Below are 15,591 nucleotides of genomic sequence, written 5' to 3'. Positions count from 1 at the left end.
CAGTTAGCTACGAGGTATGTAGGCCCAGCATTCTGTCAGGGAACCATTTTATTAGGAGGGATGGCTAAGACTAAGCCCCTGATCAAAGGGCTCAACATCTAATTGTGCAGCAGTAGTTACACATGGGAAAATTAGAGAACACCCTAAGACCCTCTCTGATTATGACCTAAATGTGTGTTACAGATTCCAGGGATGTAGAAGGTACGAGTTTAATGTGAGTTCAAGCAGTTAGGGAAAGAAAGCCTCAGTGAGAAGTCTGGAGTTGGGCCTTGAATGGCAAATTGTGATAAGGGTGCTCCAGGAAAAGGAGTGGGTGGCAAGAGCACATGAGCAAAGACGAGACAGTGACTGTGGAAAAGGGAGAGGATGGGCCTGTGTGCATTGTTTATGTCCAGGCCCCTTGATCTGTAGAGTTTCCCATGGCCTGGATTTTGCTGATTGCACACTTATGGTGCAGTTCAGCAGTTTTCCTCTGTATTTCCTGCAAATTAGCAGCTGGACCCAGTAGCGTGATGAGATTCAGGTTCAGTCCCTTTGGCAAGTCTGTAAGTGGTTGTGTGTTCTTTTGTCACATCAGTAAAGGTAGGTGTAAGGGTCTGGGGTTTCACTTTACCCTACTTAACAAGCCCATAATTAATCTGCTACTGTTTTGTATTCTAACCTCATAGAGCTCCCTCTTCTGCTGTTTCAAATAGTGTTTAAAAAGTATAATGGCTTGCTTTCTGAGATATTCTGGTCTGTTACCCCCCAACACCCCCGCCCCACTTTTATTTGGACCATCTCTTTTCTTCATTTCTGTCTTGCTCAGTTTTGATTCCTCTCCCAGCAGTACCCTGTCCTAGGAAGGAGCCTTGGTTAGTTCCATGAGTTTATAGGGTTAGATTGCTTCAGCTCCTTTGGGCCCCTTGCCCCAAATCCCTCCAGTTTCAGTTGCTATTCTCAAATTGGCTCACATTGCTTTTCGCTGAGTACTTGGTTATCTTGGGGTTCTTCTGTTCTCTGATCTGTCTGATGCCCTATTGTTTTCCTCTGTGTTGATCTGCACAGCTGCTTATAGAATTCATGTCTTGTGGCTGTTAATGTTTTTTCCCTGCCTGCTTGTGTATGAGGGTTTATGAGGATGCTTTATCTTCTAGTTTTGTTTTAAATGTTATCCATGGGTTTTTTAGTTGCTATCTAGTCCTGGTTTTATATGGAGATTCAGATATATCAAAAGGCTCTATTGCCACTGCTATAGCCATTTCTCCAGAATTCCCATTGTAGGTTCTTGAGTAGAAAGATGACACAGTCGAGACAGAATGAAATGTCTCACCTAACATCTTTTTAAAAAATAATTAATTAATTAATTTTTGGCTGCATTGGGTCTTTGTTGCTCCGCATGGGGTTTCTCTAGTTGAGGCAGGTGGGGGCTACTCTTCGTTGCGGTGAGGGGGCTTCTCATTGCGGTGGCTTCTCTTGTTGCGGAGCACGGGCTCTAGGTGCACGGGCTTCAGTAGTTGTGGCTCATGGGCTCTAGAGCGCAGGCTCAGTAGTTGTGGCGCACGGGCTTAGTTGCTCCGTGCCATGTGGGATCTTCCCGGACCAGGGCTCAAACCCGTGTCCCCTGCATTGGCAGGTGGATTCTTAACCACTGTGCCACCAGGGAAGTCCTCACCTAACATCTTACATGGCGTAGAGACAGTGTGGCCATTAGTCCCCATTTGTTCTTTAACTTTCTCTTTTCTCTAAACTGAGAAGTGTTATTTGCTATAATGCCCATGTGCAGATTTCTGTGGAAATAATAGCTTCTTATCATCACTCTTTTCAGGTTCACTAAGAATCTTTCCCCGGACAAAATCAATTTGAGCACCCTGAAAGGGGAGGGTCAGCTGACCAACCTGGAGCTGGATGAAGAGGTTCTACAGAATGTGCTGGAGCTTCCCACCTGGTTAGCCATCACTCGGGTCTACTGCAACAGGGCCTCAATCCGGGTGAGAATGGGGGTCAGAGTGCTGCTACTCTCTTTGGACAGCAGGACTGCCTTCTTGAGGGGTGACTCCCACAGCCCTGAGTCTTTGCTTTCCTCTTTCAGATCCAGTGGACAAAGTTGAAGACACACCCAATTTGCTTGGTAATGGCCTTTCTTGATTGCAAGTAATCAAATGGGGATGGCCGGGGTAAGGTTTTAGAAGATCTGAGAGAAGATGGGGAGGAGCCCTGATGGGCTGTCCCTTTTGGGAGTGTGGGTTCTTCTGTCTGGCTTGCGAGCTTCTCTGTGAGACAGCGTGACTATTGTCTGGGCTTTTTCTGGAACTGCTGTGCAACATAGCAGTTAGCACTGAGACACAAGACCCTGGAGTCCTGAGTTGATTTTGTTTTATTTTGATTTTCGTTTTTATTTTAAAACAAGTTTTGCTGCCCAGGTTCTACCTTTACATTTCCTTTGGACTCCTGACAGAGGAAAAATTAGAAGTTTAGTTCATGTTGACTGTTGGGTGATTATCAGCGGAAAGCCCTCCAGGAACTGATTGATACATATCTTTACCCCAAAGACTGGAGTCCCCAGGGATAGTAATATCTCGGTAACTTGGATATATGTTTTCTTTTTCTGCTGTGAGCTAATCCCATGCTTGTCATGGAGTTCTGCTGCTAATGGAAATGGAAGGCGGAAGATGAGGGCTCTCTTTGTATTTCAGTTTGTTCATTCATTCATTCGACAGACATTTATTATCTGCCTACTGTGGGCACAGCCCTCGACTAGGTATTGGAGCACAGAGATGGATAAGACACAGTCTGTGCTGTGTGGGATTTTGTGCAGATGCTTAGCTCTCTGTGGCTTTTATTTCAGTGTCTGGATAAGGTAGAGGTGGAGATGAAGACATGTGAAGAGCCTCGGTCCCCCAATGGACAGTCTCCTATTGCCCTCGCTTCAGGGCAGAGGTTAGTTGCTTTGGGTCCTATTATTTCCAACATATTAACTGGTTTGGATCACCTTTTAATTAAAAAATAAAAACTTTATTATGGAAAATTTCAAACATGCACTGAAATAGAGAGAATAGTGTACTGAACCCCCATGCACTGAAGATCTAACTTTCACAATTCTCAACATTTTACCATTCTTTTTCTACCTTTCTTCTGCCACTTTATGTGTGTGTATGTGTGTGTGTTCGCACACTCTGTAGTTCTTATTTATCTATTTATTTATTTTTGGCTGTGTTGGGTCTTTGTTGCTGCACGCGGGCTTTCTCTAGTTGCGGTCAGCGGGGGCTACTCTTCGTTGCGGTGTGCGGGCTTCTTATTGTAGTGGCTTCTCTTGTTGCAGAGCAGGGACTCTAGGTGCGAAGGCTTCCGTAGGTGTGGCACGCGGGCTCTGGAGCGCAGGCTCAGTAGTTGTGGTGCACAGGCTTAGTTGATCCACGCATGTGGGATCTTCCTGGACCAGGGCTTGAACCCGTGTTCCCTTTGTTGGCAGGAGGATTCTCAACAACTGCACCACCAGGGAAGCCCCACTCTGTAGTTCTTTTTTTTTTTTCACTCTGTAGTTCTTGAAAGCAAATCCCAGGTGCCATATCATTCCACTTGTAAATACTTCTGTATTGTGTGTCTTTAACAAACAGGATTGAGAAGAAAGAAAAAACCCCACAGTACTATTATCACAATTAATAGAATTAATAGGGATTCCTTAATATCATCTAATACTTACTGCATATTCAGTTTTCCTGAATTGTCTCTGAAATATTTTTTTACAATTCAGTGTGGCTCCACAGAGCTCCACACCTTATATTTGGGGATATGCCTTTTAAAGCTCTTTAGCTCTGAACAGTCCCCCATCCCTACACTTTTTTATGTATCATTTGTTCTTTGTAGAAACTGGAGTATTTCTTCTAAGGAATTTCCCACATTTTATATTTTGGCTGATTGTGTCCTCGAGGTGTCGTTTTAAATGTTTCTTGTTTAATCTGGTCGTTAGATTTAAAGGCTGGATTTGATTCATTTGTTTGTTTGTTTTCTTGGTAAAAATACTTCATGAATGGTACCACGTATTTCCTACTGTAACGTAACGGGAGGAACATAATATTCCTTTGGTTAGGATTAATCAGTGGATTCAGATGATGTTGGCCTGACTTGTCCGTTATGATAAGTTCCTCATCTACCTCTTACCTCATGGTTTAAGGACCATTGATGATGGTTGTCTGTAGATCTATTATATCATTGTAGGATAGAAAATAGAGATTTTATAATTCTTTTTTCCTATTGCATTTATTAGTTGTGATTTTCTATAAAGAACTTTCTTTCACCAACTATTTGAAATACAGTTTGTACAGGAATGTCAGGATAAATGCTGGATTCTTTTTTTTTTTTCTTAGCTGTGTCAGCACTTAGTTGTGGCACACGGGGTGTTTGTTGAGGTGTACAGGATCTTTCATTGCAGCGCGGGCTCTGCCTTGCAGCACGGGCTCTGCCTTGCAGCGCATGGGCTTCTCTCTAGTTGTGGCGTGCAGGTTTGCTCTCTCTAGTTGTGGCGCATGTGGGCTCTGCAGTTTGCAGTGTGCGGGCTCAGTAGTTGTGGCATGCGGGCTTAGTTGCCCCGCGGCATGTGGGATCTTAGTTCCTCGACCAGGGATCGAACCTGCGTCCCCTGCATTGGAAGGCGGATTCTTTACCACTGGACCACCAGGGAAGTCCCTGTATTTTTTATTCATATACTGAATCTTGGTTCCTAACTACAATAATATAATAAATGATTTACTTTTTCAGTAGTTTCAAAAAATAACAAAACCAGTATTATAACTATCGATACGATTACTGAATGCAGTAGCTTTCTTTGTGTGTATGTGTGTTTTAACCTTATGATATATCCTATTAGGGATGTATTGTCAAAATACTGTGTTTTAGGGCTTCCCTGGTGGCGCAGTGGTTGGGAGTCCGCCTGCCAATGCAGGGGACACGGGTTCGTGCCCCGGTCCGGGAAGATCCCACATGCCGCGGAGCTAGGCCCGTGAGCCATGGCCGCTGAGCCTGCGCGTCCGGAGCCTGTGCTCTGCAACAGGAGAGGCCACAACAGTGAGAGGCCTGCGTACCGCAAAAAAAAAAAAAATACTGTGTTTTAAAATTACTTGAAATCATTCTTCTTATGGTTGGATACCAATTTGACATACAGAGGCATTCATTTGTTTCATTTTTTTTTTTTAAACAGTATAAGAGCAGTTTTAGGTTTAAACAGTAGTATTAAGAGCAAGGTACAGAGGTTTCCCATATACCCCCTGCTCTCACACATGCATAGCCTCCCTCATTATTGACATCCCCCACTGGAGTGGTATATTTGTTACAATAGATAAACCTACATTGACACATCAGAATCACACAAAGTCCATAGTTTACATTAAGGTTCACTCTTGGTGGTACATTCTACAGGTTTGGACAAATATATAATGACCTGTATTCACCATTATAGATTCATACAGTGTATTTTCATTGCCCTAAAAATCCTCTGTGCTCCACCTAGTCATCCCTCTCCCTGCCCCAACCCCTGGCAACCACTGGTCCTTTCACTGTCTCCATAGTTTTTCCTTTTCCAGGATGATTCCTTCTTTTTAGATTGCCTTCTTTCACTTAGTAATATGCATTTAAGGTTCCTCCGTGTCTTTTTAGGACTCTATATCTCATTTCTTTTTAGTGCTGAATAATATTTCATTGTCTGTGTATACCACAGTTTATTTATCCATTCACCTATTAGGGCATCTTGGTTGCTTCCAAATTTTGACAATTATGAATAAAGCTGCTATAAATGTCCATGTGCTGGTTTTCCTATGGCTATTAAGTTTTCAACTCCTTTGAGTAAATACAAAGGAGCATGATTGCTGGATCTGTGGTGAGAGTATGTTCAGTTTTGGAAGAAACCACCAAACTGTCTTCCAAAGTGGCTGTACCATTTTGCATTCCTACCAGCAGTGAATGAGAGTTCCTGCTGCTCCATGTCCTTGTCAGCATTTGGTGTTGTCAGTGATCTGCATTTTGACCATTCTGATAGGTGCATAGTGGAATCTCATTGTTGTTCTAATTTGCACTTCCCTGATGACATATGATGTAGAACTTATAAGACGCATGCTTATTTGCTATCTGTATATCATTTTTTGTAAGGTATCTATGAAGGTCTTTGGCCCATTTTTTAATTGGGTTGTTTGTTTTATTGTTGAGTTTTAAGAGTTCTTTTTATATTTTGGATAACAGTCTTTTATCAGATGTGTCTTTTTCAGATATATTCTCCCAGTCTGTGGACGGTCTTCTCATTCTCTTGACCTTGTCTTTCACAGAGCAGATTTTTAACTTTAATGAAGTCCAGCTTATCCATAATTTCTTTCATGAATAGCGCCTTTGGTGTTGTATCTAAAATGTAATCGCTATACCCAGGGTTATCTAGGTTTTTTCGTATGTTATCTTCTAGGAGTTTTATATCAGTTTGTTTTAAATTTTTAAATTCTTTTTATTTTTTAACCTATGTAAAATTACATAGTTCCAAAGTTAAAACTATAACACAAGGCATGTTATATGTATGTATGTTTGTATTGTCCCCACTCTGTTTCTTACACAAAATGTAACATACCATAAACACTTTCCACATTGCTTTTTTCTTTTAAAAGTATATCCTGGAGAGCACTTCATAGAAGTATCTAGAGAGATATTTCTTATTCCTTTTTGCACCTGCAAAATACTCAGTATATTTTATAGCGGTGTCATTGTTCATATAGCCAGTTCTTTGTTGATAGACATTTGAATTATTTCTAGGGTTTTTGCTGTTACAAATAGTGCAGTAATAAATGACCTTGTTCGTAAGTTACTTAGTATTTTTCCAGCATATTTTTAAAAACAGCTTTATTGAGGTATAATTCACATACTACAGAATTCATCCATTTAAAGTACACAATTCAGTAGTTTTTAGTGTATACACCATGTTGTGCAACCATCATCACAATCAATTTTAGAACATTTTTATCACCCCAAAAGAAACTCTGTACCTATTAGCAGTCACTCTTCATTCTCCCCTGCCTTAGCCTTAGGCAACCATAAATCTGCTTTCTGTATCTATTCTGATCATTTCATATAAATGGCATCATATATTATGTGGTCTTTTGTGATTGGTGTCTTTCACTTAGCATAGCGTTTTCAAGGTTCAGCTATGTTGTAGCATGTATCAGTACTTTATTCCTTTTATGGCTGAATAATATTCTATTGTGTGGATATGCCACATTTTATTTATCCATTCATCAGTTGATGGACATTTGGTTTGTTTCCACTTTTTTTGCTAGCATATTTTGGGATAGATTCCTGGAAGTGGGGCTGCTGGGTCAAATAGCAAATGCATGTATAATTTTGATAGATGTTGCTAAATTACCCTCCATAAGGATTTTGTAATTTCGTGTTACCACCAGCAATGTTGTAAGAGTTCTTGTTTTCCAAGAGCCTTGCCAATAGACAATATTTTCAAACTTTAGGCTTCTTTTTTTTTTTAATTTATTTTTTTAATTTTTGGCTTTGTTGGGTCTTCGTTGCTGCGCGTGGGCTTTCTCTAGTTGTGAGTGGGGGCTGCTCTTCTTTGTGGTGTGCGGGCTTCTCATTGCGGTGGCTTCTCTTGCTGCAGAGCATGGGATTTAGGCGTGCGGGCTTCAGTAGTTGTGGCACGTGGGCTCAGTAGTTGTGGCTTGCGGGTTTTAGAGCGCAGGCTCGGTAGCTGTGGCGCACAGTCTTAGTTGCTTTGTGGCATGTGGGATCTTCCCAGACCAGGGGTCGAACCCACGTCCCCTGCATTGGCAGGCGGATACTTAACCACTGCACCACCAGGGAAGTCCAAACTTTAGGATTTTTGTCTAAAGATAACACACGGTATTTCTGTGTAGCTTTTTGGTAAGTTATATTGGAGTACACAAATAAGTGTATAGATTAATGATTCTTTACAAGAAGAAACAGACCACTTCCAGAAACCCAGAAGCCTCCTGCACCTTTCCTAGTCATACAAACCCTCAAGGATAACTTTATCCTGATTTTTAACACCACACGTTAGTTTTCCCTATTTTTAAAGTTATATAAATGTAATCACAAATTATGTCATCATTTGTGGCTACATACTTTAGCTCAACATGATGTTTGTGAAAGTCATCCATGTGGTTACATGTAGTTATCGTTCATTCATCCTCATTACTGTATGTTATTCCATTATATGCCACAATTATCCATCCTGTTGTAGATGGACATTTGATTTGTTTGCAGTTTCTGGCTATTAAGCATACTGATGCTACATTGAACTGTTCTCTTTCATGACTGTGGTGGTTGATACATGACTCTATACATTTGTTGAAACCCTGGACGTGTACACCACAAAGAATGATCTTTTCTATATGTAAATTAAAAATATGTAAGAAAAAAGAATAGTGATGCTATGAACGTTCTTATACATACCTCTTGGTGAACATATGTACACATTTCTGATTTGTATATATCTAGCAGTAGAGTTGCAGGGTCATAGGCTGTGCATATGTTCTGCTTTAGTTCATACTGCTGGACAGTTTTCCAAAGTGCTTGTACCACTTTTCCCCCGGCAGTGTTGCTAGCACTTAGTATTGTCTCTCTTTCTATTTTAGCCATCTAATACGTGTGTAGTTGTATCACATTATGATTTTAGTTTGCATTTTTTTTGAGGATTTGTTTATTAGAATTTAAAATATCCTCTTTCACAAAGCATTGATGTATTCTGCCCATTTATCTTTTTTTTTTTTTTTTTGTGGTACGCAGGCCTCTCACCGTTGTGGCCTCTCCCGTTGCAGAGCACAGGCTCCGGACACGCAGGCTCAGCGGCCATGGCTCATGGGCTTAGCCGCTCCGCGGCATGTGGGATCTTCCCGGACCGGGGCACAAACCCGTGTCCCCTGCATTGCCAGGCGGACTCTCAACCACTGCGCCACCAGGGAAGCCCCTATTTATCTTTTGGGTTATTTTGGGGGTTATTTGTCTTTTTCTTATTAATTTGTAGAAGTTCTTTATACTGGAAACAAGTCCTTGGTTATATACGTGTATTACAAATATCTTCTCCTACTATGTGGGTTCCCTATCACTGCTAATGTTACTTTTTTGTTGACCAGAAATGATTAATTTAACACAGTCCTTTATATCTATTTTTCCCTTTATGGTTAGCACTTTTTTTTCCCTACGACATTGTCACTTTTGTCATAAATCAAGTGACTCTCAGTGTAGTTTTTATATATGAGTGAGGTTGAACATCATTTTATGTTTAATATCTGTTTGCATTTATTTTTCTGTGAACTGTCCCTACTTTGTCCCGTTTTTATTGGTCTCTTGGTCTTTTTCTTCTGAGTTTTTTGAAACTCTTTATACATTAGAGATATTAGCCCTTTGTGATATAAATTGCAAAGTTTTCTTTTTCCAGTTTGTAATTCCCAGACTTTTTTTATCTCTTGTAATGAGAACTGTTTCACCTACATGTTAAGAATGTCTGTGTTTTCCACGTCCTGAAGGACTTTAAGGATGGCCTTTGTTCCTCTCCCTGCTGTTTCTGCCTCTCACTATAAAGCACAGCTATGCTCTTTGGGATAGATTTGACAGGGCAGAGGTGGGACTGTTCTTGACTAGATTTCACAGTATTAGACCTCATGCTAACCTGGCTGTACTTCTTTCCTCTTTTCACTACTTTTGCAGAGTATGTTCTGTCTTTGAAGATATTATGGAAACCTAGTGTTTCCTTTCTGTTGTTATAGCTCTCCTCACACAGACAATATTCAGTATTTATTCAGGTAGTTTGTGGACTGTGAAAATATTTTTTCAATTTATTCTTTCTAACCAGAGATTGTTTCCAGGTCAACTCTTTCTTTTATTCCATTCTTAAAAAAAAAATCTCATCGGAAAGAGTACTACATCGTCATAAAAATTTTTAGAAATGTAAAAAATATAAAGCAGAAATGGGAGAAGAAAATTTTTTTAAAGTCATCCACAGTTCGGGCTTCCCTGGTGGCGCAGTGGTTGAGAGTCCGCCTGCCGATGCAGGGTCCACAGGTTCGTGCCCTGGTCCGGGAAGATCCCACATGCCGCGGAGCGGCTGGGCCCGTGAGCCATGGCCGCTGAGCCTGTGCGTCCGGAGCCTGTGCTGCACAACGGGAGAGGCCACAACAGTGAGAGGCCCGCGTACCGCAAAAAAAAAAAAAAAAAAAAAGTCATCCACAGTTCTAGCATCCAAAGACAGGCATTGTTAAGAGTCTTGTCTTATGTCTTCCAGTATAAAGAGTATGCCTACAAATTCCCTGGCGGCCCAGTGGTTAGGACTCGGCGCTTTCATTGCCAGGGCCCGGGTTCAATCCCTGATCAGGGAAGTAGAATCCCGCAACATGCACGGCATGGCCAAAAAAAAAAAAAAAAAGAGTATGCGTCAAATCTCATATGATCCTGAATGTTGGTCTGCCTCGTTTGTTGTAGTGAGTATGGCTTTGCCGAGAAGGTGGTGGAGGGGATGTTCATCGTCGTCAATTCCATCACCATCAAGATTCACTCCAAGGCCTTCCACGCTTCTTTTGAATTGTGGCAGCTCCAGGGCTATAGTGTGAACCCCAACTGGCAGCAGAGTGACCTCCGCCTCACCCGTATCACTGACCCCCGCCGAGGAGAGGTGACAGCCCTGGCATTCTGAGAAGGGAGAATGGGGGGTTCAAAATAGGACTCATTCTTAAAGGATGTTATTCCTGCTTTGGGGATTTCCTCAAAGTCTCCCCCATTCTTGGGAACCCAAAAATCCCTTCTGTCCAGTGTTACTGTTACATCCTTTCCTCAATTATGGATCTCTGATCCACTGCTTTCTGTGGGTAGGATCCCAGCTGAGAATGGTGGGGGTCTCTGCCTTGCCAGTCTTTTCCCCTTGGACTTCCTGCCTCTTGATTAATTTCATCCACAGAATTAAGGGATTTAACTTTCTTTCCTTCTAGGTTTTAACATTTAAGGAAATAACTTGGCAAACACTTCGAATTGAGGCAGATGCTACAGACAATGGTGATCAGGACCCAGTCACCACTCCACTGAGGCTTATTACCAACCAAGGCAGGATCCAAATAGCCCTCAAGAGAAGAGTGAGTGTGTTCTCTGTCCTCATGAAAACTTCCATCTTTTATTCTCCCAGATAGCATGGGAGATGGTGTTTCCTCCTCTTTGAGTGTTGCCCGCCCCTGGAATGACATTTGAAAGGGGAGGACCTGCAATTCAGTGTTGCACTGTATCTGCTAATGAGGAAGCATTTCTACCTCCCTGTCATTTTAATTTTGAAAACCACGATTTTTACCTGTATATAGGGACACATAGGCAGTTGATCATTGCTGCTTCTTGTTAATCACAGAAAATTTTAGTAGTTTTGTAAGAAATTGACTCTCCACAGTGCTTGATACTTTCGTGTATTGGGGATTGAAAAGCCATCCCTGCAATTGGTTGGGCAGTGGTCACTTTGAGTAGTTGGGATGGTACCAGATGTTGAACCCTGTGTTCTATGTGACCCCTTCAGACCAAAGATTGCAATGTGATAGCCTCCAAGCTGATGTTCCTGTTGGATGACCTGCTCTGGGTGCTAACTGACTCACAACTCAAGGCTATGATGAAATATGCAGAATCACTGAGTGAGGCCATGGAGAAGTCAGCCCAGCAGAGAAAGAGCCTGGCCCCTGAACCTGTACAGGTTAGAGGTGAAACAGAGACCCTTGGTGGCAGTGGGGAGATGGTAGGCCGGACCTAATTCACACCTCCACCGTATGTGGAGCCTAGACTTTATTAGGCTTATTTGGGGGAATTTGTCATTCACTTCTGTAGGTACATAGGCTTTGCCTGTGCCTCTGATTTATTCAGTTATTCTGTTCTTTGGGTGCCTCTAGTGTGTTAGGTATACAGTGTTAGCCACTGGAAAGCCTCTTGTTCCTGTCCTTGGAACTCTTGCTGTCTTAAAATATGGACTATAAACAAGTTATTACAATATGATGTGATAAGTGCTGTAATAGAGGTAAACACTGTGCCATGAGAGCACAAAGAAAAGGGATCCAACTACCTGGGCTGAAAGAGAGCATTTAGGGAAGACTTCCTGGAGGAGGTGTTTTAGCATCAGTCAGCTAAGTTCTAGGGGGGTGGGAGCTTAGAAGGCAATTCAAATCTCAGAACAGGACTCTGACAGTTACTAGATTAATTATAATTTGGCTTCTTGGAGTTTGGGTTATTTAAGTGGGATAGACCTACATGAGATACCAGGCGAATAGTTATGAGAAGGAAGGGACACCTTGTCAAATTGTGGTTTTCTTCAGGCTGAACTAAAGCTTAAAGAAAGCCAGCAAGGAGGCTGTCTGGGTCTGGCTTCTTGTTTCTCTCTGTCACATGTAGATCACCCCACCTGCTCCCAGTGCCCAGCAGTCCTGGGCCCAGGCGTTCGGTGGCAGCCAGGGCAGCAGCAACAGCAGCAGCAGCCGCCTCAGCCAGTACTTTGAGAAATTTGATGTGAAAGAGTCCTCCTACCATCTGCTCATCTCCCGCCTGGACCTGCACATTTGTGATGATAGCCAGTCCCGAGAGCCAGGTACCCCGTGAGGCCTAAGCCTGTGCAGGGTAGTCCATCACCGCCTGGAGCTCTGGGCAAAGCTTGGGGATGGAAGGCTGTTTTCAAGACTCTGTGGGGTATTTGTCTGACTCCCCTTAATCACAGGCCTTCCTCAGGCCTCTGTGCTCCTGTGGCAGCTCTCTGTCAGCAAGTGCTCTTCAGCTTTTAGGATGCAGCAGAACTACCTGTGAGACAGTAAGACACAGGAGCTGGGCCTCTTCCCAGCCCCCACTAAATCGGAATCTTCAGGGGTAGAGCCCAAGCAGTGTATATTTTTTTTTCCCTCCCCAGAGTCTTTTGGGCAATGCTAACCACTGGTATAAGCTTTCAGGAAAGTAAATTCAACTATAGGAAACCTCAGAATTTTCAGATCTTTGAGTCAATTTAAATAGTTATTATGTATAAATGTGTTCTTCCCAAGCAGAGGGGTTATGGTGTGTTCTTGTCATGCTTTTTCATTCATTAGAGCAATTTTTTTTTTAACATGGTGTTCCCTAAATCACATATTAATTTAAACTGCATCAATAGAAGTGTGGGTTCCAGAACTCTGGAAATTCTTCTCTGGCACCTTTGTAGACTCCATTTGGAACTCTAAGCCTTGTTTTTGATGCTGTCCTTGAGGACATTAACAAAGAGAAAGCATCCCAGGAAGGGTGTGCAGATTGTTTAATGCTATGGAAACCATAGCATAGCAGGAAAGAGTTGAAAGACACAGGGATATTTCATATGAAAAAGAGTAGACACAGGATATAGGAGAGCCATCTTTAAATAAAGAGAGGGCATTAATGCAGAGTGGAGTGGTTGTTAGGAAAGTCAAGCCCAGAGCCCTTCAGACATTGCTTTTATTTTGTGGTGCTCTAAGCAGAGCATAAACAAATAGCACCTGCTTTTTTGGCAGACATCTCTGCCCATTTGAGACTCACTAGAGCAACTGGTATTAAGTACACATACACATTTATTCAGAATGAAAAAATAATTGACTCATTTCTTTCCTTCATGAGCCTTAGGGAAATCACTTCACCTCACTGAGTTTCTTCATTTGTGAACTTAAGTTAAATCATATCTTACTCATTTACCTCATAGGTTGTTATCAGGCTCAAATGACATAATATACTGAATTTGGAGGACATTAGTCATAGGCCAGTATTCGGTATTATTATTTCTCTGCTGCCAGTTCCTTCAATACTCTTTGTTCCCCCTCTACACCCCTCTGCCACCAGCTTTTGTTTTTAGATGTCGTCCTATGGAAGCTTGTGTTCTTGCTGCCTTTTCCTCTCTGGAGGTTAACGTTTGCTTCTTAATGAGACCTAGATTCATTTTCCTTGGGGAAACCTACTACCTTTTCTTTCTGGGACACCAAGCACCAATGCCTCTCTTGCTTTGCTATACCTTGGTCTTGAAGTGACTTCAACCCCTCTCCACTCCCAATATGAAAGAGCTGAAAGGAGCAGTGACAGCGTAAAGATTGCTTTTGCCACCACAGGAAATAAATTGCTCACTGGTTTGTTAGTCACTAGTTCTGGAAGTTCTTTGCTAAAACAATTATTGTTTTGTTTGGTTGTTTCTTCCAAGTGTTACTATAAAGACCTTGCAGTTTTGTTTTGTTTTTAAAAATATTTATTTATTTATTTGGTTGCACTGGGTCTTAGTTGCGGCATGCAGGATCTTCGTTGTGGCGTGCGGGATCTTTTTCAGTTGCAGCATGCAAACTCTTAGTTGTGGCATGCATGTGGGATCTAGTTCCCTGACCAGGGAATGAACCCAGGCCCCCTGCATTGGGAGCGGGGAGTCTTAACCACTGCGCCACCAGAGAAGTCCCTGTTTTGTTGTTTTTAATCCTTTCAGAAATCTTTATTAAAAATACATTATTGAGGGCTTCCCTGGTGGCGCAGTGGTTGAGAGTCCGCCTGCCGATGCAGGGGACACGGGTTCGTGCCCCGGTCCGGGAAGATCCCACATGCCGCAGGGCGGCTGGGCCCGTGAGCCATGGCCGCTGAGCCTGTGTGTCCAGAGCCCGTACTCTCAGATGGGAGAGGCCACAACAGTGAGAGGCCCGCGTACCGCAAAAAAAAACCCAAAAAACAAACAAACAAACAAAAATACATTATTGAGAGTTTCGTCCTTTTGCCTGATAAGGGCGTATAGCACTGTCCTCTTCATTTAACAGGGTCCTGCAATCAGAGGTGAATGACTAGCCTTCCCTGAAGCCCGCATGTATTTATTAAGCTAAGTGAATCCACTTGGTGGATTTTAGGGAAGTTTTGGATGAGATATTTTTATTTTATTTATTTATTTTAAAATAAATTTATTTATTTATTTATGGCTGTGTTGGGCCTTCGTTTCTGTGCGCAGGCTTTCTCTAGTTGCGGCGAGCGGGGGCTACTCTTCATCACGGTGCGCAGGCTGCTCATTGTCGTGGCTTCTCTTGTTGTGGAGCACAGGCTCTAGACACGCAGGCTCAGCAGTTGTGGCTCACAGGCTTAGTTGCTCCGCGGCATGTGGGATCTTCCCAGACCAGGGCTCAAACCCGTGTCCCTTGCATTGGCAGGCAGAGTCTTAACCACTGCGCCACCAGGGAAGCACTGGATAAGATATTTTTAGATAGAGGGATAAATCCCAGCCAACCATACCCAGGTGTGGCAGATGACTCTGTGAAGGGGCAAGGAACACAAAGAGTTCTTGTGAGTTTGATTCTTCTCCTTGGATTTGGGAAGAAAGGGGAAGGGAGAACTAGGTGTTATGGAAAGGGTGCTAAGATTCTCTGGAGTTGTCCTGTCCAATATGGCAGCCACTAGCCACATATGACTGTTGGGCACTTGAAATATTGGCTGATCCAAATTGAGATGGAGTGCAAGTGTAACATACACCTGGGATTTCGAAGATACAGTACAAAAAACGAGTGTAGAATACCTTAATAATTATTTTCATATTGATTACATGTTGAAATGATAGTATTTGGAGTATATTGGTTTAAATAATGTGTAATATTA

General features: G+C 42.4%; 1 protein-coding gene across 3 annotated transcripts in view; it reads left to right on the top strand.

Moving 5' to 3' along the window:
• Positions 1-15,591, top strand: part of BLTP3A (bridge-like lipid transfer protein family member 3A) — a 51,693-nt gene that overhangs the window by 17,720 nt on the left and 18,382 nt on the right. For 2 of the 3 annotated variants that reach the window (XM_079933753.1, XM_079933752.1), the window contains exons 2-8: positions 1,808-1,970; positions 2,072-2,110; positions 2,828-2,919; positions 10,459-10,648; positions 10,962-11,102; positions 11,528-11,698; positions 12,388-12,580. In XM_079933753.1, coding sequence (XP_079789879.1) covers positions 1,808-1,970; positions 2,072-2,110; positions 2,828-2,919; positions 10,459-10,648; positions 10,962-11,102; positions 11,528-11,698; positions 12,388-12,580 — 989 coding nt within the window. Of the gene's footprint in view, positions 1-1,807; positions 1,971-2,071; positions 2,111-2,827; positions 2,920-10,458; positions 10,649-10,961; positions 11,103-11,527; positions 11,699-12,387; positions 12,581-15,591 lie in introns of those variants that run through there. The other variant, XM_079933754.1, reaches the window with a different exon arrangement.

This window comes from Stenella coeruleoalba (assembly GCF_951394435.1).
Source record: "Stenella coeruleoalba genome assembly, chromosome: 10".
NCBI classification, from domain to species: Eukaryota; Metazoa; Chordata; class Mammalia; order Artiodactyla; family Delphinidae; genus Stenella; species Stenella coeruleoalba.
This window is presented reverse-complemented; position numbering and strand designations above follow the sequence as displayed.